General features: G+C 47.5%; 2 protein-coding genes and 1 long non-coding RNA gene across 11 annotated transcripts in view; 1 reads left to right on the forward strand and 2 right to left on the reverse strand.

Moving 5' to 3' along the window:
- RIMBP2 (RIMS binding protein 2) overlaps positions 1-25,741 on the forward strand; it is a 273,596-nt gene that overhangs the window by 43,416 nt on the left and 204,439 nt on the right. The window lies entirely within an intron of this gene.
- On the reverse strand, positions 216-17,621 carry LOC310834459 (uncharacterized protein; the record flags this gene model as incomplete). The annotated part of the gene is made up of 9 exons (XM_083717949.1): positions 216-619; positions 722-955; positions 1,268-1,372; positions 1,609-1,692; positions 1,786-1,891; positions 2,011-2,090; positions 2,238-2,354; positions 2,504-2,619; positions 17,570-17,621. 8 exons carry the CDS (start codon positions 17,619-17,621, stop codon positions 782-784), a joined length of 834 nt encoding a protein of 277 aa, XP_083574075.1. The 3' UTR covers positions 216-619; positions 722-781.
- The window catches only part of LOC310834345, a 202,671-nt gene continuing 198,933 nt past the window's right edge, over positions 22,004-25,741 (reverse strand). The window contains exon 3 of the long non-coding RNA XR_014559209.1: positions 22,004-22,234. This is a non-coding gene — a long non-coding RNA (uncharacterized lncRNA). The remainder of the gene's footprint in view (positions 22,235-25,741) is intronic.

Below are 25,741 nucleotides of genomic sequence, written 5' to 3' on the forward strand. Positions count from 1 at the left end.
TGAGGTGGTCCAAAGGAAAGAAGAGCAGGGCATAAGGCACCAGCTGGGCTGCTGGAGTTGCCAGAAGGAGGCCTACAAAATGCCACCCAACCATCTTAGGGACTCCACTCTGCATCTGTGTAGGGTTTACTCGGGAGCCTTTTCTTCCCCATCCCACGAGGCAGCAGAGGTTTAGAATCAGAGTTCTCGATGGACTCTCTTCTGGGGGGATCAGCCCCTCACTTCCCTCTACAGCACATGCACAAACAGCTTCCTCTGAATCTCGTCCGCTCCATCTGCCGGAGCCTGTCTTCTGACGCAGAGGAAAGTCCCTCACTCACCGAGGGTTTGAGACCCATTGGCTCCCCTCCCCTGGTTCCCCGGCCTCTTCTCCCTCTGACCCCTCCTCCTTGTCCACTCCTCCACTCCCTGGGCTCTGAGACGTCTTCCCTTCCTGGTTCTCCAGCTGCTTCCTCCCACTATTCCTCTGTGCCCAACCAGCCCATGACATCGTTCCACCCCTTGGCCTCTGTCCCCACAAGGCAGCTTCCCCCTACCAGATCTGGTCCCACAGCCGCTGCTTCCCTTCTGCTCCCATGAAAAGATGGAGAAGGAGGTCTTGCCGGCATCATTCTGTCACCTGCAAGAGAAAAAAGGTAAGCAGGACGCCAGGAGTGCCTGCTTCTCTCGCAGATGAAACAGGGCATCTCTAACTACCGATGGGCTTTTGAGAAAGTCTTACCTGCTGAGTGCATTTGGATTTTGGCCTCTCTCTGGTGTCCAGTGGAGCCTGAGGTCCGCACTACCTATATATCTTCAATGATGTCATCTGGATGGAAGAGAATGAGAAGAGAATGAAAATGAAAATGAGATTTTCCCACAGGCCTTTAGTCAAAGGTCGCTGTCTCCAGGTGTGGGGCTTACCTTCTTTTGGCTTCCGGCGGAAGCAAGCCAGTTCCGGCCGAACTACTGTCATCTGCAGAGGAAAGAAAAATCGGGGTCAGATGGGAGCAAGAGAGCACAGAAACAGCACCAAGTCAGGAAGGACGGGTCTCCCTCTGTCTTGGGCCCAATCCCTTGTTCCAGAGGACCTCCTGGGCCCTACAGCCTCCTGGCAGAGGTGGAAGGGCAGCAGCAGGAAAGGGGGCAGGAAAAGCCTCTGGCCTCATCCTGGCCCCCAGGGACACACCCCGCAAATTCTGCGCTAAAGATCACTTGGGGATGTGATATTGGGGGGGGGGGGATTGAAGTAGCCAAAGAAATGAATAGAAGAAGGCAAGGTACTTACTCTGAGTTTGGGGTATTTCCGGGCAATGGCCGGCAGCAAAGAGATGCTGCTGGCTGCAAGTTGTTGCGCCTCCCCACTTTCCCCCAGGGCGTATCCTTGGAGGTCCTGCAGGAGGAAAGAGCATTTCAGAGCCAGGGGGCCAATCTGGGCCAAAGCGGCCCCCACTGCCCCCACCACAGAGTCCCTGGCACTTCTGCACCATGAGGGGTTGCCAGCTTTGGTCTTGGACCAAATTGGGGGCCAAACAGGCTCTGTGCCCCAGAAATGGGGCAGTCCATTGGGTAAGGGACGGGGGGGGGGGACAACCTTAAAATCACACCTGATGCCATCAGGATACTTACACTGAGAAGGTGGAAGAGGGTGCCAGGGTTGGGTGCTTCCATAAGAAGACTACCCAGCAGAAGCCGGAAGTGCCTCTTCAGTTCCTGCGGGAAAAGAGAGAAGAGAGTTGGATTCTGCAAGGGTGTGACGAAGAGGAAGAAACAGAATGTGAAGGGAAATCAAAACCAAGGACATACTTCTCTCTTCTCCTCCTCCTCCTCGGCGGCAACTTTCAGCATAGCCTCCAACGTCCTGTGCAGGATGGCACTGATCATGTCAGAGGTGAATTTGGGCCTCATCGTGCTGCAGAGATGAAAGGGAGAGTGTTAGAGTCTCCCTTGCCCCCTTCTCCCTCCCGCCTGCTCTTTCCCCCTGGAGTTCTGCCCCCCCACAACCCCATTCACGCCAAAGACCCCACTCACCTTAGCTGGAGGAGGGCCTCCAAGGCAAGGGCCAGGGTCAGGGGCCGATCCCTGAAGTGCTCCAAGGGCCCCAAGATGTCCTGGAAGAGAACAGAGGAGGAAAATCAGCTCCGACCCCAAACACCAGGCTTGGCTTTGCAGGGGAATGGCAACCCCATGGCCTAAGCCGGCAGGGTCCTCCTCCCCGCAGATGCACAACCCCTCCCCCCCCAACACCCATCACTCACCAGAATGGCTTGGGCCGTCTCCTCCTTGGAGCACTTCAGGGATCGGAGCCCCCTGCGCTCAGCTGCCTGGCAGCTCTTGATGACCCCCAGGATGTAGTGCTGTTCATCTTCCAGCAGCTGAAATGGAAAAGTCAGGCTGTCAGTTCCTCGTGAGGGGAGGGCTTCTCCGCATCTGAGAGTGCAGAGTGGGGGACAAAGAGCCCGGGGGACAGCAGGGGGCAGGTCTGAGGGATCCAGTCCCTGCTCTTCTTTTCTCCAATACTCACCCCTGGGGCTGGGATGCTGAACCGAAGCAGCACTGCAAACAGAAGGACAGGGGAAGAGGTGAGTCCTCTTTTGCATCCTTGGACTAGTTGCCCCCCATGCCCATCTCTGCCCTCCTCTGTCCAAAAAAGGAGGGCCACTGGCTTACCCCCACCCTAAACCTACACTTAACTCTAACTACTCCTCTATATACAAAATCAAAATGTACAAAATATATACAGAATATGCACAGATGTGCACAAAAAATATAAAACAAAAATATTAATACAAAGAACAAAAAAATAAAATAAATAAGTGTTAAAATAAAAGAATAAAAGAAAATCAAAATAAATCAAATCAAAAAAATAAAATAAAAGTAATAAACGAAATCGAAATCAAAATAAGAAAATGAAAAAAGAACAAATCACTCCTCTTACTCGCCACCAACTGCCACCACCACCTCTCTCCTCTAAGCTCTCCTCACTAACCCACAATGGCCGCCTGCAAGTCAGTGGCTTTTAAAGGAGAAGCAAGAGATGTCACAAAGGAGGGCGGGTCCTGGTCACCGTGGCAACCCCCCCACCAGGACCTGGCCCCACCTGGCCCCTCCTGAGTGGTGATGCTCCTCTGTCAGAACTTGGAGGCACCTGCTGTTCCGCCTGCAGAATGCTCTGATCCCAAACTCTCTAGCCCTACGACTGGCTCTGCCCCGATAAATCCATTTGTTTCTAAGGTGCTTGGTGGCTCTCTTTTTCTATGTTTGCTGTGGGGGGGGCTTAATAATATCACTACCCTTCTGCACTCTGTGAATTAAGCAGGGCATGGATTTGCAAGCATTTGTAACTTCTGCCACATAATTTTCAGGTGGAACTCAAATCGGGAGAGAAAAGGGTAAATGCAGCCTGCTCTTTCCATGTGGCTGGCACATTTCGTGGTGCATGCAAGTTTAACGGTGGGCCATAACATTAAAGGCAGACGCGTTGGGGACCTGTCTGGCCTAAGTGGGGAAAGGAACCATCAAATTCACTCATAAAACCTCTCTGTCATGGGAGCACATGAATTCCAGAGCCATGGGCACATGAATGCTTCGCAGTCTGTTGTCTTTCTGCGGAATTCACATTTGGAAATATGCCCAGTTGACTGCAAAGAGCACATACCTGCTTCTTTCCAAAGGAGTGCTAAAATCAATTAACAAGTCTTCAAAGAGGCAGGCCTGTTCCAGTCCCCACCTCAGATAGTCTCAAAGGGCGAGGAAGCCAGTGCAAATTTATCCGCAATTTCAGCAGAAGTTGTGTCTCAAGAGTGCAGCAGCTACCTTTGGGCTGACCAAAATTCTGGCACCTTGGCTGAGTGTCCTGGAGCATGCACAGAAATCCTTGACCTCCAAGGGGGATGTAGCATTCCAAAGACTGCAGGGCAAATGTGCTCCTGAGCATATGCAGAATCCTTTTCCTCTGGTGAGGTGTGGGGAACCTTTGGCCATCCAAGCTCTTGCTAGACTGCAACTCCCGTCAACTCCAGCAAGCAGGAGTTCAGCAACATCTGGAGGGCCAGAGGTTCCCCACACCTGAGCTAGAGACTGTGCAGGTATCTACAAAATTGAGGAGTGTTAAAGTGTTAAGGGAAAGGAAGATGTATAATTACAGCTATATTTATTTCTTTTGATTTAATGTCATATCGAAAAGGAGAATAAGTTAAATTTTAATTGACTAAAAAAGTTGCTGAAAAATTGTAAAATTAGGATGCAAAAAGGGGAAGGTATGGGGAAGTCCGTGAAAAGAGGCTTACGAAAATGAGGCTAAGAAACTAAAATTTATGTTTTTGTTTGTGTTGTTTGGTGTTTGTGTTTGTCTGTATTGTTTGGTGTTGTTTTGTTGATAAAATTGGAAAACCAATAAAAAATTATTTTTTTAAAAAAGAGAGAGACTGTGCAGGTATCTGTGGATTCTGGAGTCCCAGAATTCGCCTTAGGTATATTTTTCCATGGATGTTAGTGACTTCACCTGCCTGAATCTGCATAGGAGGTGACCTAGGATGAGATGGCTGGCAGGTACTCATGCTACGGCCTGGCTGACTTGCTTGCACAGTAAACGGGAGACGACTACTCAGTGTGTAATCTGATCGCAGTGAAGAACGGTTGCAACTTCCCCAAATCTCTTGCTAAGCAGCAAAACTCTGTATTGCTGTGTCTGCCTGCTGGCATTCACAGCAGAAAGCCATTCGTACTTCTGCCTCTGTTCTGGTCTCTGAATGGAAGCATGGTTCGTATCCCAGTACTGACACAGGTGTCTGTTAACCCTCAGCTGTGGATTCCAGATTTTTGCAGGAATGGGTAACTTAGCAGCATTTTAAACAGCTCTTGTAAAGTTGGAAAGGACCACAAGGGTCATCTAGTCCAACCCCCTGATATGCAGGGATCCTTTTGCCCAACATGGCATGGCTTCCACCCTGGGATTAAGAGTCTCATGCTCTACAAACTGAGGCGTATGTTCTGGTTTAAAATAAAAACAAATTCAGCTGATCTTAAGAAAGACCCTCAGCTGTGGATTGTTGGTTGACACTGCAGGGGTGTGTGAGAGGCAGTACAGATCCTCCAAGTGTTTCTACTTTCCAGGGACAGTCCTGGATTTACAGAAGCCATTCTGGTTTCTGATTTGATCCTGGAAAGTCCTGCTTTTCCTTAGGATGCCCTTATTTTCATCGGAGAAACATTGGAGGGTGTGGTATGACGTCCCTGTTTTGATCAGAGAAACGTTGTGAGGGAATGGAGTCGTGCGATCCTGGAGCCAAGAAGATCGCATAACTATGCAACCTTTAGAAGGCAGCTGAAGGCAGCCCTGTATAGGGAAATGCGTAATGTTTTCTTACGTTTTTATGTATGTTGGAAGCCGCTCACAGTGGCTCCGGCAGCCTTAGTCAGATGGGTGGGGTATAAATAAAATAATAATTATTATCATTATCTTCTTATATCTTTAATATTATAATATTATTATCAAATATTATTATTTTTACAATAATTTTAAGGTCTTACATATAAAGAATAAATGTTCATAAATGTACCAAACACACACACACACACACACACACACACACACACAAAGCACATGTCTGAAGTGCACAGAAAGTCCTGAAACCATTTTGTCCCTCCCAAATTTACCTCAAATATTATCTCCCCATTGTCTCTTTGATCACAAACTTGTCTTAAGGGCACATTTAAGATATGAATATGGTGAGCCTGTGACCAATATTCAGGAATTAAGTAGTTATCATCACAAAAGAATAGCCAGGCATTCCAGGTAAACCCATCCACAGTGTTGCTGCTGGCCCCTTGTCTGATGTATGTATGATGTATTGGGGGTGGTCTTGGGCTGCACCCCTTCTGTGATGTGTGTATGGGGCTGATCTTGAGCTCCAGGGCAGGGAATTTCAAAAGTTTCTGTGTATAGGAGTTTGCCCACCATTGTTTTCGGTTCCTCCCCCTCCTTTGTGTGGGGGGAGCACCCTGCTGCAACAGCTTGAATAAAGATCAGGCTTACGAGCTGCTTTGCTTCTCGATACAGTGGTACCTCGGGTTAAGTACATAATTCATTCCGGAGGTCCATTCTTAACCTGAAACTGTTCTTAACCTGAAGCACCACTTTAGCTAATGGGGCCTCCTACTGCTGCTGCACGATTTCTGTTCTCATCCTGAAGCAAAGTTCTTAACCTGAGGTACTATTTCTGGGTTAGTGGACTCTGTAACCTGAAGAGTATGTAACCCGAGGTACCACTGTATTCTCTGCTTGGCCTCTGTTATTTTCTCCTACCGATAGAGAACCTACAAAAGGACTCTATATGGGCTCTTGGGTACCGCATAAGGGGAAAGGAGCAGTTTTTTCTCATAACAGTGGCCTGTCATGTTGCAAACACTTTTGCCCCTTTCACGTCTGCCCCCCCCCCAATGTAAAGGGTTTTAAGGGTTTGATGAGCTAGTCTAATACAGCTTCTTAGGGTCTGTTTGAGTTCCTGGGTGTGTAGCCAGAAGCTGAAGCAATTTTAGAAGACCTGGTATGTTTATACAGGCAGGGTTGAACTGTGGCAGCGGCGGTAGTATCCTGATCTTTCTGATTTTCTTTCTTCCCCCCCTGTTTTGTGTGGAGAAGGATTTACATAACACCTTTCACCTTGTGGCTGCAGAGCTTGCCTGTAAATATTTAAGTGACGGCTCAGCTTTCAGCCTGACTATACCAATGACAGAGATCAAACATTTTCTGACCTTTTGTTAATCTTCTCTGTGAAACCAGAGGATGCCCTCGGTCTCCTTTTAGTTCTCAGAAAGAAGGTGGCATATTTGGGGAAGGAGGAGGGCGGCCTTTCCTGCGCTGGCTACCTTCACACAAACAAAATGCAGAGAAAGCATTAGGTGCTTCAGAAGGTCACATGCCTGTACCAATAAATATAAAGGGTTTGTCAAACGGTGTAGCTAGTTTGGAATGCCATAACCCAGGGGTCGGCAACCTAAGGCCCGGGGGCCAGATGCGGCCCAATCGCCTTCTCAATCCAGCCCACGGACGGTCTGGAAATCAGCGTGTTTTTACATGAGTAGAATGCATAGCTGTCAACTTACAGATTTGAAAATAAGGGACCAGCAGCCTCGAAAATAAGGAATCAGCAGCCAAAATAAGGGATTTTGCTATTGTAAAGAGTTACATACATTGGTAGGATTGACAGATGCTGTCAATCCGGCATGAGGCGGTTGTGGCGCAGCGGCGGCCGCTGAAGTTCCGCCCTTCTGCGTCCCTCCCCATCCCCTCCTCTTCCTCCTCCCTCAGGCCGCCTCCTCAGCTGCCACCACTGCTGCCGCCTCCGGGCTCGTGGGCGGCAGTGGCGTAGCGTGGGTTGTCAGCACCCGGGGCAAGGCAAGTAATTTGCACCCCCTAACCCGTGGATTTGCGCCCCCTAACCCGTGGATTTGTGCCCCCTAACCCTAACCCCCAGATGTTGCGCCCGGTGCGGCCGGCCCCCCCCGGCACCCCCCACGCTACGCCACTGGTGGGCGGTGTGGGTGAGAGTCTCTCTCCCTCCCCCCGCTCTTGGGCAGGGAGGGGCCGATGGAACTCCTCGCGCCGAGACGACAGCGCCAGCGCTCTCTCTCTCTCTCACAGCAGAGGACCCCGAGCCACTGCTTCCCTCCCGAGCCAGGTGAGCATGAAACCCGGGAAATTTAAGGGACATCATCAATAAGGGACAGCACTGGGAGTTTCCCGCCAAATAAGTAACGGTTGACAGTTATGGTAGAATGTGTCCTTTTATTTCAAATGCATCTCTGGGTTATTTGTGGGGCATAGGAATTCATTCATTATTTTTTTTCCAAAATATAGTCTGGCCCAGCACATGGTCTGAGGGACGGTGCACTGGCCCATGGCTGAAAAAGGTTGCAGACCCCTGCCATAACTTCATTTTTTAAATTATTTTTTTATTTGCACTTAGAGTAGGAGTGGGGGTTTTATTTTCAGACTGAGCCCCTTTGGGCAACCTTCCAAGGACCATGTGACCGTACCCTCCAACATTCTGCTGATCAAAATTGGGGTGCTCCTTTTTTGGTCTTGAGCTCTGGCGCGAGCTGGTTGATTTGCACCAGAGCGCCAGACCAAAAAACAGGACATTCCAGGATCCAGTGAGAAGCCTGGATGGCTTCTGTAATTCCGGGATGTCCCACTTAAATCAGGATGGTTGAGGGGTATGTCAGAGGCAAAAGTAGCTGGAGCAACCAATGTACAAGGACATAGGAAGGGGTGTCTGGACCTTCCCAGATGCACCCCTGATGGGGTGGGGTGGGGTTGACAAAATGGCCGGTGGCACTCATTGCGGGGCCTGCAGTGCACACAAGCCACACGTCTCAGCGCCCACTGGCTCTGCGCTGTCCAGCCGGCTGCCTCCCCCCCAGCTGTAGGGCGGCTGAGACCCCATGGCGTTTCCTGTCCCTAAGGGCGCCCCGCACCCCGTGCCATTCCTATGGGCACTGTGCGCCCCATGTGGCACCCATAGAGAAGGCACGGGCTGTGCCGCCCCATGGGCGGTTTGCCCCGCCCCAGGTGTCCAAGAGCCTTCCTCTGCCGCTGCCAATGTAAATTTTACATTTGTAGGGTAGGATAATTTTTCCACACATGCTCACACCTCTCTCTATCCTCCATCCTGATGAGGAAGAAGCATTACATGTCAGAGTTTAAGAACAATGCAGCCTGACTCCTCTGCTCAGCGCCTGAGGGCCCCAATCCTGCCACTCACCACCAGGCCTAGGGCAAGGCCTGATGGGTTCCATAAAGGACTGCTGCGACTGCTGCTGCTGGGCAGAGAGGGCTCCATTTTTGTTTTTTAAATTGCTGTTATTTTTTTACCTATGTCATTTTAAACTGTGATATTAATGCTGTATTCTTAGTTTTAGATTTTGATTTGTGTGGAAATTGATTTCCATTTGGTTGTGTATTTTTTTGATGTGGTTTATTTATTGTTTATGACTTTTGTAATTATGTAAATCTTGTCATGTTGTAAGCTGCCTTGAGCATTGTTCTTAACTGTGGAAAGGCAGCATACAGTGGTACCTTGGGTTACATACGCTTCAGGTTACATACGCTTCAGGTTACAGACTTCGCTACCGCAGAAATAGTGCTTCAGGTTAAGAACTTTGCTTCAGGATGAGAACAGAAATCGTGCTCTGGTGGCACGGTGGCAGCAGGAGGCCCCATTAGCTAAAGTGGTGCTTCAGGTTAAGAACAGTTTTAGGTTAAGTACAGACCTCTGGAACGAATTAAGTACTTAACCCGAGCTACCACTGTACAAATAAAATGATGGTGATGATGATGCAGTGTTTCTGAACCTCCCTCCACTGTAGACCACTTTAAAATTGCTGGTGGTCTCAGAGGACCACTTAATAAACTCCCACCCATCCACGCAGCAGTGGCATTATCATCAAAACCAACAGTGTATTGTGAAAATATTGGGCCTTAGACCTAGGCTTGGCCTTGCTGTTGTTATTTGAGAAGCAAATTAAAATATGTTATTTAAGCCATTAATAATCCATTTCCTGTTAGCAGCTCACATGGAAATCACATTCTTATGGATAAAAGATTGTTACCTATGCAAAACTAGTACGAGAGAGTTTGGAAGGTTTTGCTTGCAGATGCACATAACATTGCAGAATAGTCAAAGGCTACATTAAGCTGAGATGAATTTCATGATGACTGTTCTCCCTTCATTACTTTTATTAATGCCTCACCAGAAAAACCTAGATCACTGGTGTTCAACTGGTGGGCCTGATCCAAGGTGAGCCAAAGCTGCCACCATGCAAATATATGTTAAAAGATTAAGAATTGGGTCCCCAAATGCAAGTTTGGATGAAAAAGTCCTGGGTCTGAAAAGGTTGAAGACACCTGACCTAGGCCAACTGTTCATTTTCTTTTTTGGAGAGGTATGCTATTCTGGACTTTATCTCAACATTACAAATTTCTTTATTTGTATATCATACAACCGACTCTCTCCAAGGTTTAAAAAAGGTGGTGGTTAACATTGCAAGTCCGCTGCTGCAATCAATCTTGTATGTCTGGCATTTATAGAATATAATATATTCTTTCCGGTGTGTGTAATGAAGATGCATTATTCACCTATGCATTTTCCCTCTCTTGACCTTTGGAATGTTTTGATTGGTTTGTATTGGTTTATTGGTTTTGTCCATATTAAAAAAGTTAATAATAATAATAAAAATAATAACAACAACAATAATAAAAATATTAAGAAAATATTAAGAAAACCATTGGTCCTTTAACTGGAGCATTTTTAGCGTGTGTGGAGATCTGTATACTGAGCTAGTGCTGCATTATGAAAAAGCTCCAAGCCGAAGCCTGCTTGACAAACCCAACCTTTATCAAAGTGGTCTCAGTGAGGAAAAGAAAATCAAATAGATATTATTAATTGTTTCACAGCCCTTTTTGCCAACCAGGGGAAAGGAAGGCGTTGTGACACCTGGGGCGGCAAACTGCTATGTACAGCGCATGTGTGCGATGCCGCACATGCAGTGGCGTAGCATGGGTTCTCAGCACCCGGGGCAAGGCAAGTAATTTGCACCCCCTAACCGGTGGATTTTAGTAGGGGCAGAGAGCTGCGAGTGTGAGCGAGCCCCCCCAGATGTTGCGCCCAGTGCGGCCGGCCCCCCTGCACCCCCCACGCTACACCACTGCGCACATGCACTGTACATAGAGGTTTGCCGCTGGCACCGGGATCCTCTGCCCGTGGCTGCAGCCGCGAACAGAGGATCCTCCACATGCGGCTGCAGTGGCGCGATGACTGCTTGCGCTGCCACGAACCCCCATGGGGTGCCTTCTTGTCACCCCCCCAGGGTGCACCAGCCCCACTGTTGTGATGCCACTGTTGCCAACCACAGTTTGAGAACTTCTGACCCCAGTGCAATGGTTTGGTACACGTGGATGTGCATTTTGAAGTAGCCATTTCAGCCTATCTTAGAAGAAGAGAAGAAGAAGAAGAGTTTGGATTTGATATCCCGCCTTTCACTCCCTTTAAGGAGTCTCAAAGCGGCTAACATTCTCCTTTCCCTTCCTCCCCCACAACAAACACTCTGTGAGGTGAGTGGGGCTGAGAGACTTCAGAGAAGTGTGACTGGCCCAAGGTCACCCAGCAGCTGCATGTGGAGGAGCAGAGACGCGAACCCGGTTACCCAGATTACGAACTACCGCTCTTAACCACTACACCACACTGGCTCTCCAGCTATCTTAGCTTTGTCCTTGTCTCATGATGGTGCCCCGTGGTTACCAAAGGAGCTTAATCTTGTTTTTATAGTAGGGGGAAAGGAGCTTTGCTAAATAGGAAGGGGTTGCTGAACTCCTGTCTCTGTAAGTGGCCTATGTTCCGTAGGTAAGGACAGCCAAGTCCCCCAATTCATTCAAAGCTGACGAAGCTTCAAACTAGCCCAAAGTCACCCATTAAGTGTCATGGGTGAGTGAGGGTCGGGGCTGAACCCTGGCCTCCCAGGTCCAATTCTAACCACTATACCTCGCTGAGCCTCACTGACTTTCTCTGGAGATGCAGCAGCTGGTGTCCAATCTACACATTAGTCTGAGAGGTGAACATCATGTTGATTTGTATGAGAACCTTCAGAGACTCCTTGTACTCTTTCTATCTGTCTCTGCTAAGACAGAAGCTGTATTTTGATATATCAGGGTGGAAGTCACACAGGTCAGAAGGCAGCAACAGCAGAATCCTATTATTTTCAAGCACACTCCACCGCTGTCATTATTTATTGCGCAGGGCAAGTTTACTCCTTGTTGTTGTTTCTGCAATGGGAAATGAAAGCCCCTCATGGAAAATGTATACATCAGAGAGCTCTCTGTGGAGTGGGTGAAGAAGAGTTCGGTCAATTCTGCTCTCAAAGCTTCCTTGTTTGGGGAAATTGTTATTCTGCAGCTGTATGGTGAGTTTCCTTTGAAGTCAGGGGGAATGCACCATTGAACCTTCGCTGAAGGAATTGTTGGTTTATTTGCTTGAAAGGATCTCTGGGATGGATGGCAGGGGCTACGAAAAGTATTGGGGCGCGAGTCATGTTTCTGCCTTGTAGCGGAGTTGCTCTGCAGTAGCTTCAGGAGAGATGTAAGGGAGCTCTTTGACCAAAATGTGATTTTTGTAGAATAATACTTTTTCTTTTTTCTTTGAGGACAGGTGTATCGATTGTTGGTGTACATGAGAGCTAGAGGACTGTACTATAGCCACCCATATTGTTACTAGGGCTGTCACCTGATTGGGAAAATACTGCCCCCCCCCCCCGAATAGTACATTTTCCACATGCCCCGCTCCTAGAAGAGGAGAGAAGTGGTTTGGTCTGGGTGAGGTGTTCTGTGGCACCTGGGGCCAATTGGCCAATGGGGGAAATTAATGGTTAGAATTGGTTAGGGGGTTGTGCTAATAACACCATGGTTGCAGGTTCAATATGCACAGCTGCATATTCCTGCATTGGAGGGGGCTGGACTAGATGGTCATTTGGGTCCCTTCCAACTCTACAATTCTATGAAGTGCTGATGTGGTGTACTTGGGGGTGGGCCATGTTCGCCCCTGCCAAGTATGCAGGCCTGGGAGTGCAAATCCCACACCTTTCCACTCTGGGCATTTTAGTCACGCTTGAGGGTTGAGTAGGAATTTGTGTGGCGAGCTCCAACCGGCCTTTGGACTCACCTTTCATTTGCCTACTTTGCACTGTTGGGTGTTGGAGAGGCAGTTTTGCAAGTTGGCTCGTCTGGCATTTCCTCCGAGCAGGTAACAGGCTTGAAAAAACGGCTGCTTGAAGACCTGAGGCATTATTGGGCTAGAGTGCTGCTCAGCCATCTACCTCTGGCTAGTCCTTTGTGGGTACTGGGGATGCCCTTTACACCTGGAAAGCCCACCTGGGTGAACGCCGACCAGCAAGGCCGCACCACACCTGTCAGGCTCAGCCCCAAGGTGTGTGCTGTAGCAGGAGAGTTTTCTTCTAAACCTTGCTGCATGGCCACAGCATGCAGCCCAGGAGATTGGGGGGGGGGACAGAACCCTCCCCATTTATTACAAAATTGCCTGCCCAGACAAATTTAATTTGTTTCGCTCAGACTGGTATGTTCACTTTGTTTCAGATCCTCTAACGTGTTTTGCTTACGAAATGAAACCTGTGTCTCAAAAGGCTATTTGTCTTGATGCTTCTTTGGTGTGTTGGCAAAGCCTCTTTGCTGACTTAAAGGAACAGAATCTGCATATGCTCTCAGTGCCCTGCCCCACCTCACTCTGAGTGTGTCCATCTTTTCTCCTGCCTCTGTTGTCGCTGCCTGTTTGCTTGCCATTCCATCTGTGCTTGCAATTCATGATCCCTCCAAGAGGGAAAGCTCCTATCTATTCCACCTTGCTCTTTCCGTTGCCTGCTCATTCAGAGAAGGTGGGTGAACTCTATGCAGAGGACTCTTCTGCAGGTGAGAAGTGGATTTGGGAGTGGATGGCGGCATTCCACCACTCCGCATAGATTGATCAGTTCTTCTGCATCAATCTTCCCTGTGATCCCTAACTTACATTTTATCGGTGCATGCTGGCTTGGGGAATGCAGGGGAGCCTGACAGCCCATGGAGATGAAGTGATGAGGGGCGAGATGGGCCTGCTGACCCCAACCTTATTATTATTTTATTTCAACCATCTCTATGCAATTCCCTTTGCTCAAGCAGTTTTCAACAAAACAAAGATCAAGATACGTAAAACAATGCAATCCTTAAAAACACATAACGAATCAAAGAAGGACAATGGCAGCAACAGTCGGATTATCTGCTCCAAACACCCACTGGGAAAAAGCTGTCATTTAACTAACTGCCTAAAACCGTAGAGAGAGATGGGGCTAGGCACATCTCAATAGGGAGGGAGTTCCAAATATGAGGAGCCACCACCACTAAATGCCACATTACATCCCATTTGCTCAAGGCAGAGCAAATGGTTCTCTTCCTACCCACCCTGTTCTATCTCCACAACAACCTTGTGAGGTAGGTTGAACCGATAAAGAGGGACTGGCCCCAAGTTACGTAGTGAAGTTTGCAGCCGAACCTGGGTGTCATGTACTGAGTTGAATAGGATCCAAAAGGCAGCAGTCTGATTGGTCCTAGAACAATAGGATTCAGAATGCAGGTGTCTGATTGGTCCATAGGAGCCACCCAATCCAGCTCCAGGTGGAAGTGAATCCGCAACCTGATTGGCCTACAGGTGAATCCCAGAATTAGCCAATCATGTGAGGCCCATTGGGTAAATAATGTATATAAAGCAGACATTCTGGGGGAACTTCCATTCCTCCTCACCACTTAAAGCTGAATAAAGAGCATGAAATCCACACTCGACTCTGAGTATATTTCACTGGGTCTCTCCAGTCTAGTCCAGCTCTGTCAACATCACAACACCTGACTCCTGATTATCCCAAGAATTATATCTGCACTGAGCCTGATAGAAGGCCGCTTGGTACAGTTTGGCTGGGTGTGATCCAGCATCTGCAGGAGGAGAACAAACAAGCAAAACAAAGCCCTCAATGGCTATTTTCAAGCTTTGCCTCTTGTACATTTGATTAAGAGTGTGTGAAGGTGCCTCATTATTGACAAATTACTGCTGCTCCTGTCTTCAAAACCCTAGGAAACTTCTTATCTGCCAGCAGGAATGTTAGAATTTTAATGCACTTTCTGCCTGTGTGTTTGGGTTTAGTGTAGTTGCTATGACATACATGAAGACATTTGCTGAGCTCATTCAAAGGGATTTTTGTGTTGGGAAATGCTGCCTGAAATCTCTTATCTGTATGCCTCCCAGGGATGCACGGCTCTTTCATCCATTGCTAGTGGATTCTCACTTGCCTTCTCTTTATTTTAAAGGGGGGGGAAATGATCTAAATCTAATGTGAAATGTGTGAACAATGGCTTTGTTTGAAAAATGGCTTCCTTCTCTCTGTGCTTCTTTTTTTTGTACTTAATATAGTGATACTTTTGCTTAAGGGGGAAAAATAGGCATTAGATAGGCAACACTGATGATCTGGGGTCTCCAAAAGATTAGATTAATTTTTGGCTTTTCTGGCCAAAGAATTGAGGTCAGGATTCAGATACCAGCAATATGATCATTATCTTTTTACTCTCACTTTTTCTTTTGTGCAGGGCATCCTCAATAGCTCAAAAAGTGACAGGAACGACAAGCAATGTAGAATGCATTCTAGCACCAGACTGGACCATAAAATCTTCTAGTCTAGGTTTGTTCAGTTTGTGGCCCACTAAGACACAACGAACCAGGATCCAGGCTGCTGGTTCTGGGATGGTAGGGGTGCAAGCTTTCATCCCAAGTGGGGCAGAAGGAATTCTGCAGTCCAGAATGGTCAGGGATCAAGTTCTGAGGTGAGGGATCAAGAGAGATGGCACTGAGACCAGGGTCTGGTAACCTGGTTCCCTCCATCTGTTTTGGACTTCTATCAGCCCCAGTAACCTCCATGCTGGCTGAGGCTGATGGGAATTGTAGTTCAAGACTTCTGGAGAGCACCACATGGCCAAAAGCTGGCTTAGGCAATGTCCACACACAAGAGAAAGGTTGATTCGGCTGAGGAGCCTGACCTTATTTCCATGCGAAATACGAAGGGTATCATACAGTGTCCTCTGCTTATGCAACAGCCACATCTGAACGGAGACACTGCAAATGATGTGTGTGTGTGTTTATTTTGCAGCAGACTCCCTTGTGCTTTCTTCCGAAGCAATTCCACCATTACATTCTCCTTTTAAAAAGCATTTATATATAGCAGGGTGGCTGCTTTCCTCTTTCCTGTTCCATCATGACCTCGAAATAGTTTGCCAAATGCCAGCGCAGCCACAGATCATTAGAATAGCTAAAAGAACAAGAGGTTTCATTGCTTTTGCAAAGGCCGCCTCTGCCTCTGGAAGGAAGCCATCGACTTGGCACTGAGCCTCTTGGATGAGACAGCTTCACCTTTGCCCTTGCACCTCGCAAGATGCCGCGGGGCTTTCTGTCCCGAAAGATGGCATTTTTGTGGCAGTGCGCATAGACAAGTAACAAGCAGCATGCAGCTTCACCTCATCGGCTGTGTCAGCGGTTCTGCCCTTGCAGCCTCTTCCTCCACCTCTGACCTCTTTGCCTGCCTTGCCTCTTTTGATCCCATTGGCTGATCTACTTTGTGTGTCACAGAGAACCTTTTTCACTCTCCAGTCTGTGTTTAGCAAAGCTGCTCTGATGTCACAGTAGACTTTGAGCCTGGCAGCTGAACTGAGCTGCTAACTGGGAACTGCGTATTCTTTTAGATATAGAATTTCAGGGCTCTCAGGCAACTCTTATTAAAAGGGGAGAAAGCAGCAAGTATTTGTGGTACTATGCAGTCCTCTGTTCCATTGCAGTGCTACCTCGGGTTAAGAACTTAATACATTCCAGAGGTCCGTTCTTAACCTGAAACTGTTCTTAACCTGAAGCACCACTTTAGCTAATGGGGCCTCCTGCTGCCGCTGTGCTGCCGCTGCACGATTTCTGTTCTCATCCTGAAGCAAAGTTCTTAACCCGAGGTACTATTTCTGGGTTAGCGGAGTCTGTAACCTGAAGCGTCTGTAACCTGAAGTGTATGTAACCCGAGGTACCATTGTACATCCAGTTCCACAGTTTACCGTAGTTTTCCATGTATAACATGCCCCGTGTATAAGACGACCCTTATTTTTTGGGACTCGAAATTAAGGAAATGATGGGAGATTGCCCAGAGTTGTTAAGCTTTTTTTTTAGGGGGGGGGGTGCCCAGAGATTGCCCAGCCACCAGCCCAACCACTGACAATCTCCTGCTCATGGCTGCCACCAGTCGCACCCCCCCCCCCTCTGCACTATCTGTGTATAAGACGACTATAGTAAAAAAACAACAACACTCATCTTATACACGGAAAAATTCGGTATTCTCTTCCGAGTGCTTAACAAACAGTCAATCCAGTTGTTAACAATCTTTTATTCTTTACTATTTTTATTTCACAGTACAAAGTTCCAAGGAGTGGTCAAGACCCCTCAAAAGTCCCTCAAGGTTGTTACTCTCTGTCTCCATTCAGGCAAAGTCCTTAGTTATAAAATAAATCCATCACAAAGAGGCATCTTTAAAGGCCACTCTTCCTGAAAACTTTGCATTCCATTGCTTTAGGGGAGGGTTGATAACGCAGATCCCAAAGAAAAAACATGACTTAAAATATTGCCTCCCCTCCTTTCACCACTCAAATAAAGCAGAAATTAGCATCTTCCGTTCTTTCCAAACCTTTCCAAACAGATGATTTTCTCCTACAGCATAAATCAGGATCTTTTCAGAGGGATGCCTTTTCTGAGGGATGCCAATTATGTCCAAATTCAAAGGTATTCTGCAGCTCACTATGGTCCCTTGCTGGGGCTGTCCTTGGATGGAGCCATTGAGCCCAGTGCCCTTGCCTTTTTGTCCGGGAGATGGGGATTTCCACCCCCGCTCACAGACAAAAAAAGAAGAGCATTAACGGACAACTGTGGGTAATGCCCTTTCAATACCCTCGAAAGCTATGGGGAGGCATGCCCCTTACCTCCCACTAATCTCAGGCTGGGACCTATCCTGGGCGCTAGAGAGGGCGACATGCTGGGTTCACTGCAAAACAGACAGTTGACCCAGTGCCAGGGAATGATGGGACCTATAGCTCTGTGTGGGGAATAGGGGTTTCGTAACAGCTCTCAGCAGTGACACAGGTGGCGCTGTGGGTTAAATCACAGAGCCTAGGACTTGCTGATCAGAAGGTTGGTGGTTCGAATCCCCGCGATGGGGTGAGCTCCCGTTGCTCGGTCCCAGCTCCTGCCAACCTAGCAGTTCGAAAGCACCACAAAAAGTGCAAGTAGATAAATAGGTACCACTCTGGCGGGAAGGTAAACGGCATTTCTGTGCGCTGCTCTGGTTTGCCAGAAGCAGCTTAGTCATGCTGGCCACATGACCCGGAAGCTGTACGCTGGCTCCTTCAGCCAATAAAGTGAGATGAGCACCGCAACCCCAGAGTCGGCCACGACTGGGCCTAATGGTCAGGGGTGCCCCTACCTTTACCTTTAACAACTCTCAGCACCTTTAACAAACTGTAGCTTCAATTATTTTGGGCGGTGGAGACCAGGGGGAGCCATGGCTGTTTGAAGTGGTCTCGTACTGTTTGAAATGTATATTGCAAATGTGGCCTCCTTGTTTTCTCAGAGCATCTGCAGGAAAATGGTGGTTTTCAGATGCCTGGAAAGTGATGGAGTGTTGGTGTTTTTATCCACGTCATTAAGGACAGTCTAATCCAGTCTGGAACTCTTCTCTGGGGTAGATCTGAATGTTCAGAGCCTTTCTCCGCTCCCCTTCCCCATACACGGTGGCTCCTGGCAGAGTCATAATCTGAACCAGGGACTGGTTCTGCCCCAGAGCTTGCTTTTAAGTCCTGTTTTCAGACATGGTGATCAAAAGATGCTTAGTTCTGTACCATGTGTGATTCATTGTTCTCCACTGAGTCTCCAGACAGCTGAGAATTTTTCAAGCTAGAAGATTTGATTTCCAGGCAGGTTTAAACCCCAGCACATCTCTCTTTCAAAATTAAGAACTCCAGGCCTCCTCCACCCACAAGGAAGGGGATTTTGATGGCATCATTTTGACCCGCAATACATTAATTTCCCTTATGTGGGCATCATTTCACAATGCAATCTCTTTCTGCTAGTGGCCATACCGTCATGCCTTTGGGGCTAGGAGCTCTAACCTGTGTTTCAAAGGAGCGTGTCGAAGCAGAAAACACTTTTCTTTTTTTAAAATGTTGAACCTGGGTGGGTGAGATATTTTGTTTTCTTTTATGAAATTGCCTAGGTTCCATCTCCGATTAGTCATCTTTTTCCTTTTGTGGCTGGCGGGACTTCAGCCAATATGTGTGAATGTGAATTCCTTTGAATGTGAATTCCTTTCCCTTAAGGCCTTCAGATAAACTGAGGCTTAAGACACCTGTGGTTGATGTAATGGGGAAGCGTAGTGGATTTTACACAGGTGGGGAGAGTGAAAGCCCAGGGATGTTGGTTTGTGCACTGTTCCCAGGTGGGATATAGATATAGACAGCGGTGGATTTAGGGCTGAGTGAGCAGTGCACACTCACTGGGTTCTGAGCTGGGGGACCATTTCAAAGCCTGGTAAGCGAGGTGCTGGGCTTTGGGAAGAAGTGTAAGGCTCTGGCAGGGTCTTAGAGCCCTCCCACATCCTTCCCAAAGCCTAGTTATCACTTCCCCAGCTTTGAGAAGGAGATGGAAGGGCACTAGGATCCTGCCGGCACCTCCTTAACTGCCTTTGGGAAGGCAGCATGGGGGGGGGGTGCAGACATCCAATTTTGGCCTCACATGGGTGCCATAGCACCCTGGGGAGCATGGATGTGCTAATCTCTTTTTCTAGCAAAACAGCCTCAGGCGAATGGAGGCTGTTTGAAGGAGAGACAGAACTTTGATTTTTTTTTTTTTAGCTCTGGATGTAAGATAAGAATTAAGATATTCTTCCTATGCTAGGATCAGTATACAGTGTACCTCGGGTTACAGATGCTTCAGGTTACGGACGCTTCAGGTTACAGACTCCACTAACCCAGAAATAGTTGTTGTTGTTGTTTAGTCGTTTAGTCGTGTCCGACTCTTCGTGACCCCATTGACCAGAGAACGCCAGGCACCTCTGTCCTCCACTGCCTCCCGCAGTTTGGTCAAACTCATGCTGGTAACCTCGAAAACACTATCCAACCATCTCATCCTCTGTCGCCCCCTTCTCCTTGTGCCCTCCATCTTTCCCAACATCAGGGTCTTCTCCAGGGAGTCTTCTCTTCTCATGAGGTGGCCAAAGTACTGGAGCCTCAGCTTCACAATCTGTCCTTCCAGTGAGCACTCAGGGTTGATTTCCTTCAGTATGGAGAGGTTTGATCTTCTTGCAGTCCATGGGACTCTCATGAAATAGTACCTCGGGTTAATAACTTTGCTTCAGGATGAGAACAGAAATCGTGCAGCGGCGGTGCAGCAGCGGCAGCAGCGGGAGGCCCCATTAGCTAAAGTGGTGCTTCAGGTTAAGAACAGTTTCAGGTTAAGAACGGACCTCTGGAACGAATTAAGTTCTTAACCCGAGGTACCACTGTATCATACTATGCAACTATCTAAATGTAACTTTATTTCTTTGAGTTGTTTAGGAGTAAAGTTTTGTAGTAAAGCTTTTGAACCATATTTTTGGACTGTAGAATTTTCATTTCAAAGAAGACTCGGTTTTTATTCACCCAGTTTGCTTCCGCATGTACGATACTAATAGCCTCAGTACCTCCGACGTGCTTTGACATGGCTGCACTGTGCTCTTGAACTCTAGGAATGCCTCTTTCTTGCCTGGATGGAAAATGGAGAAATATGGAAGGGACTGGCAGGCTAGAAACATCTGAGTTTAGCATGGCTGGAATGTGCCCGATGGTTCCAAGTTTAAGGGTTCCTCCACTCACTTTCCCCTTTGTCCCTGGTCATTTCCATCACCAGCAAAAATTAAAAAAGGAAGCAGAAATTGCTGGAGTTTACACATTAGTCCGTGGTCAGGAATGGAAATCTGACAACTGAATTTGATCACTATTTGATCACGTTGTTCTTGTTTTTAAGTCTGCAAGTGATGCGTTATTTGCATGTTCAGACCCTGAAACCTCCCCCCCCCCAAATAAATTCACACATGACTCAAATTTTGGTTTTGCTTTTGGTTTTTGGCAGAATTTAGGCCACAACTTTATTGATTACAGAAAGTGACTGGTTGCATAGTTCGACTAGCTCCCTGCACCGTTGCAGGTAGTGCTGACCCAGGGCACCAGCCTAGATCAGCCTAGGGTGAACACCTGGATAAGCAGAAAGCTGGGAACAGGCTATCTCCGCCACCCAAATGTCCCCATGGACTCAGGCACGGGCACAACCCCCTCACAGGGGTTGACCAAACCATTGAGTCCCTGGATTCCTTTAATGGATGGCAAGACCGTTCTCCCATCCCTATCACCTGAACCAGAGCCTATCCGCAACCTTACAAGTTGTGATTAGGCGAAACCTAAATGGCACCAGCCAATCAGCCAAGTGGGGAAAATTCCTGCCGTGCCCCTGTCCCAATGACAGACGACACACAACGGCATAGCAAGGTCAAGCGTAAAGCCCTAAAAGTAGGGAGAGGTGGGCGGGTGTTCCGAATGCACGCGTCGAAAGAGGAAGCTCTGGGTCACATGCATGGGCATAAATAGGTCCCTCAAACTGTTTGGACTGCATCCCATTGGCCAGATTGCACCCAGCTATGAGGGACCTACCAATTGGGTGTGGTGGCTGACCAGTCGTACCCACCCACAACACAGAGTGTCGGTTTTCCAGGTCTCACCGCAATACATGGCTTCTTTAAGGGAGGACCCGATTAATTACTTTAAAAAAAACCCACATTGCTTTGTTGTTTCTTTTACACTGAAATGAACGTAAGTTATGTATATAGCTATGTAACTTACATTAAGTAGCGAGCAGCAAGACGAATAACATACCGTATTTTTTGCTCTATAAGACGCACTTTTTCCCTTCTAAAAAGTAAGAAGAAATGTGTGTGCGTCTTATGGAGCGAATGCAGGCTGCGCAGCTATCACAGAAGCCAGAACAGCAAGAGGGATTGCTGCTTTCACTGCACAGTGATCCCTCTTGCTGTTGTGGCTTCTGAGATTCAGAATATTTTTTTTCTTGTTTTCCTCCTCCAAAAACTAGGTGCGTCTTGTGGTCTGGTGTGTCTTCTAGAGCGAAAAATACGGTAGTTATTTGGTGCAGCAGGGCAGAAACAGTGCTGATTGTGATTAATACAAGTTACAACAGAAATTGGGACGCGGATAGCGCTGTGAGTAAAACCTCAGCGCCTAGGACTTGCCGATCACATGGTCGGCGGTTCGAATCCCCGCGACAGGATGCGCTCCCGTCGCTCGGTCACAGAGCCTGCCAACCTAGCAGTTCGAAAGCACCCCCGGGCGCAAGTAGATAAATAGGGACCGCTTACCAGCGGGAAGGTAAACGGCGTTCCCTGTGCTGCGCTGGCTCGCCAGATGCAGCTTGTCACGCTGGCCACGTGACCCGGAAGTGTCTGCGGACAGTGCTGGCTCCCGGCCTATAGAGTGAGATGAGCGCACAACCCTAGAGTCTGTCAAGACTGGCCCGTACGGGCAGGGGTACCTTTACCTTTACCTTTACTTACAACAGAAATTGCTGCCTTCTTATGCCCCTTCCCCTGGAAGATGTTTACCTTGCTAGCCAGGGTAGATGGCCCTCACAATTAAAAGAAGTTGCCACAGGGTGAAGCATGAATTTGTTCAACCTCAGTTAAATCTGTAGTTTCACAATTCAGATGGATGATGATGGCCACCTTCAAATAGCACATGGAGGATGGGGCACACTTCTTTTCTGCTGCTCCAGGTGGTAGAACCCAAACCAATGGATTGAAATGATGAGAAAGGGGATACTTACTAAGCATTAGGAAGAACCTTCGGATGGTAAGAGCTGCTTGACAGTGGAATGGCTTTCCTAGGAAGGCGGTGGCATAATCTGGCTAGTTGGTAGTTTGAGTCCAGCCAGGAACAGTTGTGGGCAGGAGTTCTGCATTGCAGGGGGTTGGACTAGATGACCCTTAGGGTCCCTTCCATCTCTACAATTCTATGATTCAATGAAATGGTTAGGAGCACGCAAAGCGTTTCAGAGCAATATTGTTTTTGCACAAAGGTGTGTATGAACACTATCAACTTATGCTGAAGATTACAATATTGGTTGGGTTTATGTGTGCGTGCATGGTGGAGGGAAGGAGGGGGAGAAATCCTCAAAAGCAGATTTTTTTCAAATGTCATGCTGATGGAAAATAAACTACAAAGTGCTTTGCTTCGTTAAGGGCACAGAAGAACAAATGCATCGCTTTCAAGTTCAATTTATCTTTCCCTTTTGATGTGTTCCTTGGTGTAAGATCTATGCTTAGATCTTCCTTTCTTTTTAAAAATTCTCCCTGTCATCAACATATTGTTTCACAAGTGCGTTATTGCTTAACATTCCATTTGGTGAGTTTGTCAAAGGTCATATTGTTAGTCACTGTAGAGGATGCTTCTCTCTGTGATATATATATATATATATATATATATATGCAGGTTTTGGTGTCCTCGGGTGTCTTCCCGTGTAAAAGTTGGGGTGTCTAGGCGACGTTTCGACGAGGTCTCACTCGTCATCTTCAGGCTGGTGCTTTCGGCTTCTTGTTACTGGAACAGAGCGGGATCTCAATGTTTGAGTTCCTATAAATACTGTAGAGGGGGTGTGGTGTCTAGCCTCCAATGTTCTATGGGATCTATGAAATACCCTGCAAAGTCTGCCCAGCCACGTACATTGGACAAACAAACAGACGAATAAATGCACGTATCGCAGAACACAAGAATGCCGTCAAAAAAGAAGAAAAAGAAGAAAAAACTTCCTCTCTTTTCCAACACATGAAAGAAACAGGACACGAAATTAATTTTGCAGATTCCAAATTGCTCTTTAACACGGAACATCACCACAAGAGAATAATCATGGAAGCCATCGAGATAGAGAAACACCCTCACAACATGAACAAGCGTGACGACACATCCCGCTTGCCAGACATCTGGAAATTAGCCCTCCCCACAAAAACTGACACCAGATCCAGAGGCACACAGAACGCCAACACCAATCAACCACACCAGACCCAAACCCAGACCCTCTCCACAGATGAATTACTGACACCATCCAGTAGCCAATCCATGGTGGCACCTCCGGATGCTGCACCCCCCTGCAATCCCTACACAGATCTGGCTGACACAAGCCACAAAACCACAGCTCGCCCCTATACACGAAGCCAAGCCAAAGCACAACTAAGTGCAATACAGCCATCTTCTCAGGAAAACTCTTCACAAAGTTCAAGAGGTCAAGACACAAAGACTTTAGCAACTAATCCACACCTAATGACCCACCTAAGTGGTACTCAGGATATCACTCAAGAAATCACTCAAGGTATCTCTCAAGTAATTAAGGAACAAAAGAAGAAAAGGCACACTAGCCTGGGAACTTCCTCTCTGCCCAGAACATTGGAGGCTAGACACCACACCCCCCTCTACAGTATTTATAGGAACTCAAACATTGAGATCCCGCTCTGTTCCAGTAACAAGAAGCCGAAAGCACCAGCCTGAAGATGACGAGTGAGACCTCGTCGAAACGTCGCCTAGACACCCCAACTTTTACACGGGAAGACACCCGAGGACACCAAAACCTGCATTCCTGTACCCGTGAAAATCTACGAAAGCAAATATATATATATATATATATATATATATTTGCAGGTTTTGGTGTCCTCGGGTGTCTTCCCGTGTAAAAGTTGGGGTGTCTAGGCGACGTTTCGACGAGGTCTCACTCGTCATCTTCAGGCTGGTGTTTTCGGCTTCTTGTTACTGGAACAGAGCGGGATCTCAATGTTTGAGTTCCTATAAATACTGTAGAGGGGGTGTGGTGTCTAGCCTCCAATGTTCTGGGCAGAGAGGAAGTTCCCAGGCTAGTGTGCCTTTTCTTCTTTTGTTCCTTAATTACTTGAGAGATACCTTGAGTGATTTCTTGAGTGATATCCTGAGTACCACTTAGGTGGGTCATTAGGTGTGGATTAGGTCATTAGGTGTGGGTGGCTTGCCATCCCGCTTGCCAGACATCTGGAAATTAGCCCTCCCCACAAAAACTGACACCAGATCCAGAGGCACACAGAACGCCAACACCAATCAACCACACCAGACCCAAACCCAGACCCTCTCCACAGATGAATTACTGACACCATCCAGTAGCCAATCCATGGTGGCACCTCCGGATGCTGCACCCCCCTGCAATCCCTACACAGATCTGGCTGACACAAGCCACAAAACCACAGCTCGCCCCTATACACGAAGCCAAGCCAAAGCACAACTAAGTGCAATACAGCCATCTTCTCAGGAAAACTCTTCACAAAGTTCAAGAGGTCAAGACACAAAGACTTTAGCAACTAATCCACACCTAATGACCCACCTAAGTGGTACTCAGGATATCACTCAAGAAATCACTCAAGGTATCTCTCAAGTAATTAAGGAACAAAAGAAGAAAAGGCACACTAGCCTGGGAACTTCCTCTCTGCCCAGAACATTGGAGGCTAGACACCACACCCCCTCTACAGTATTTATAGGAACTCAAACATTGAGATCCCGCTCTGTTCCAGTAACAAGAAGCCGAAAACACCAGCCTGAAGATGACGAGTGAGACCTCGTCGAAACGTCGCCTAGACACCCCAACTTTTACATGGGAAGACACCCGAGGACACCAAAACCTGCATTCCTGTACCCGTGAAAATCTACGAAAGCATATATATATTTGCATATATATATATATATATGGTATTGTATTGTGTGTTACATGCTTTCACCTTTCTGAAATGAATTGTTTATCTGACCTTCAAGCTATTTGATGCACTAAACTTAAGTTGTGGATTCTGCGAGTTGCCATAGGCTAAAGGAATGAAAAGGAATATAAACAAAGTATGTCAAGAAACTGATAAGTCACTCAACAGCTTGAAACATCATAACTAGACACTGGAAAGACCCATCAGGAGTGAATATGTTCCAAAATGGTTCCAAAATGTATGGGAAACTGCCCTATTAGAAAAATTAACCAATGAACTTAAGCTAGCACGGGGG

This window comes from Podarcis gaigeae (genome assembly GCF_964106915.1).
Source record: "Podarcis gaigeae genome assembly, chromosome: 16".
NCBI classification, from domain to species: Eukaryota; Metazoa; Chordata; class Lepidosauria; order Squamata; family Lacertidae; genus Podarcis; species Podarcis gaigeae.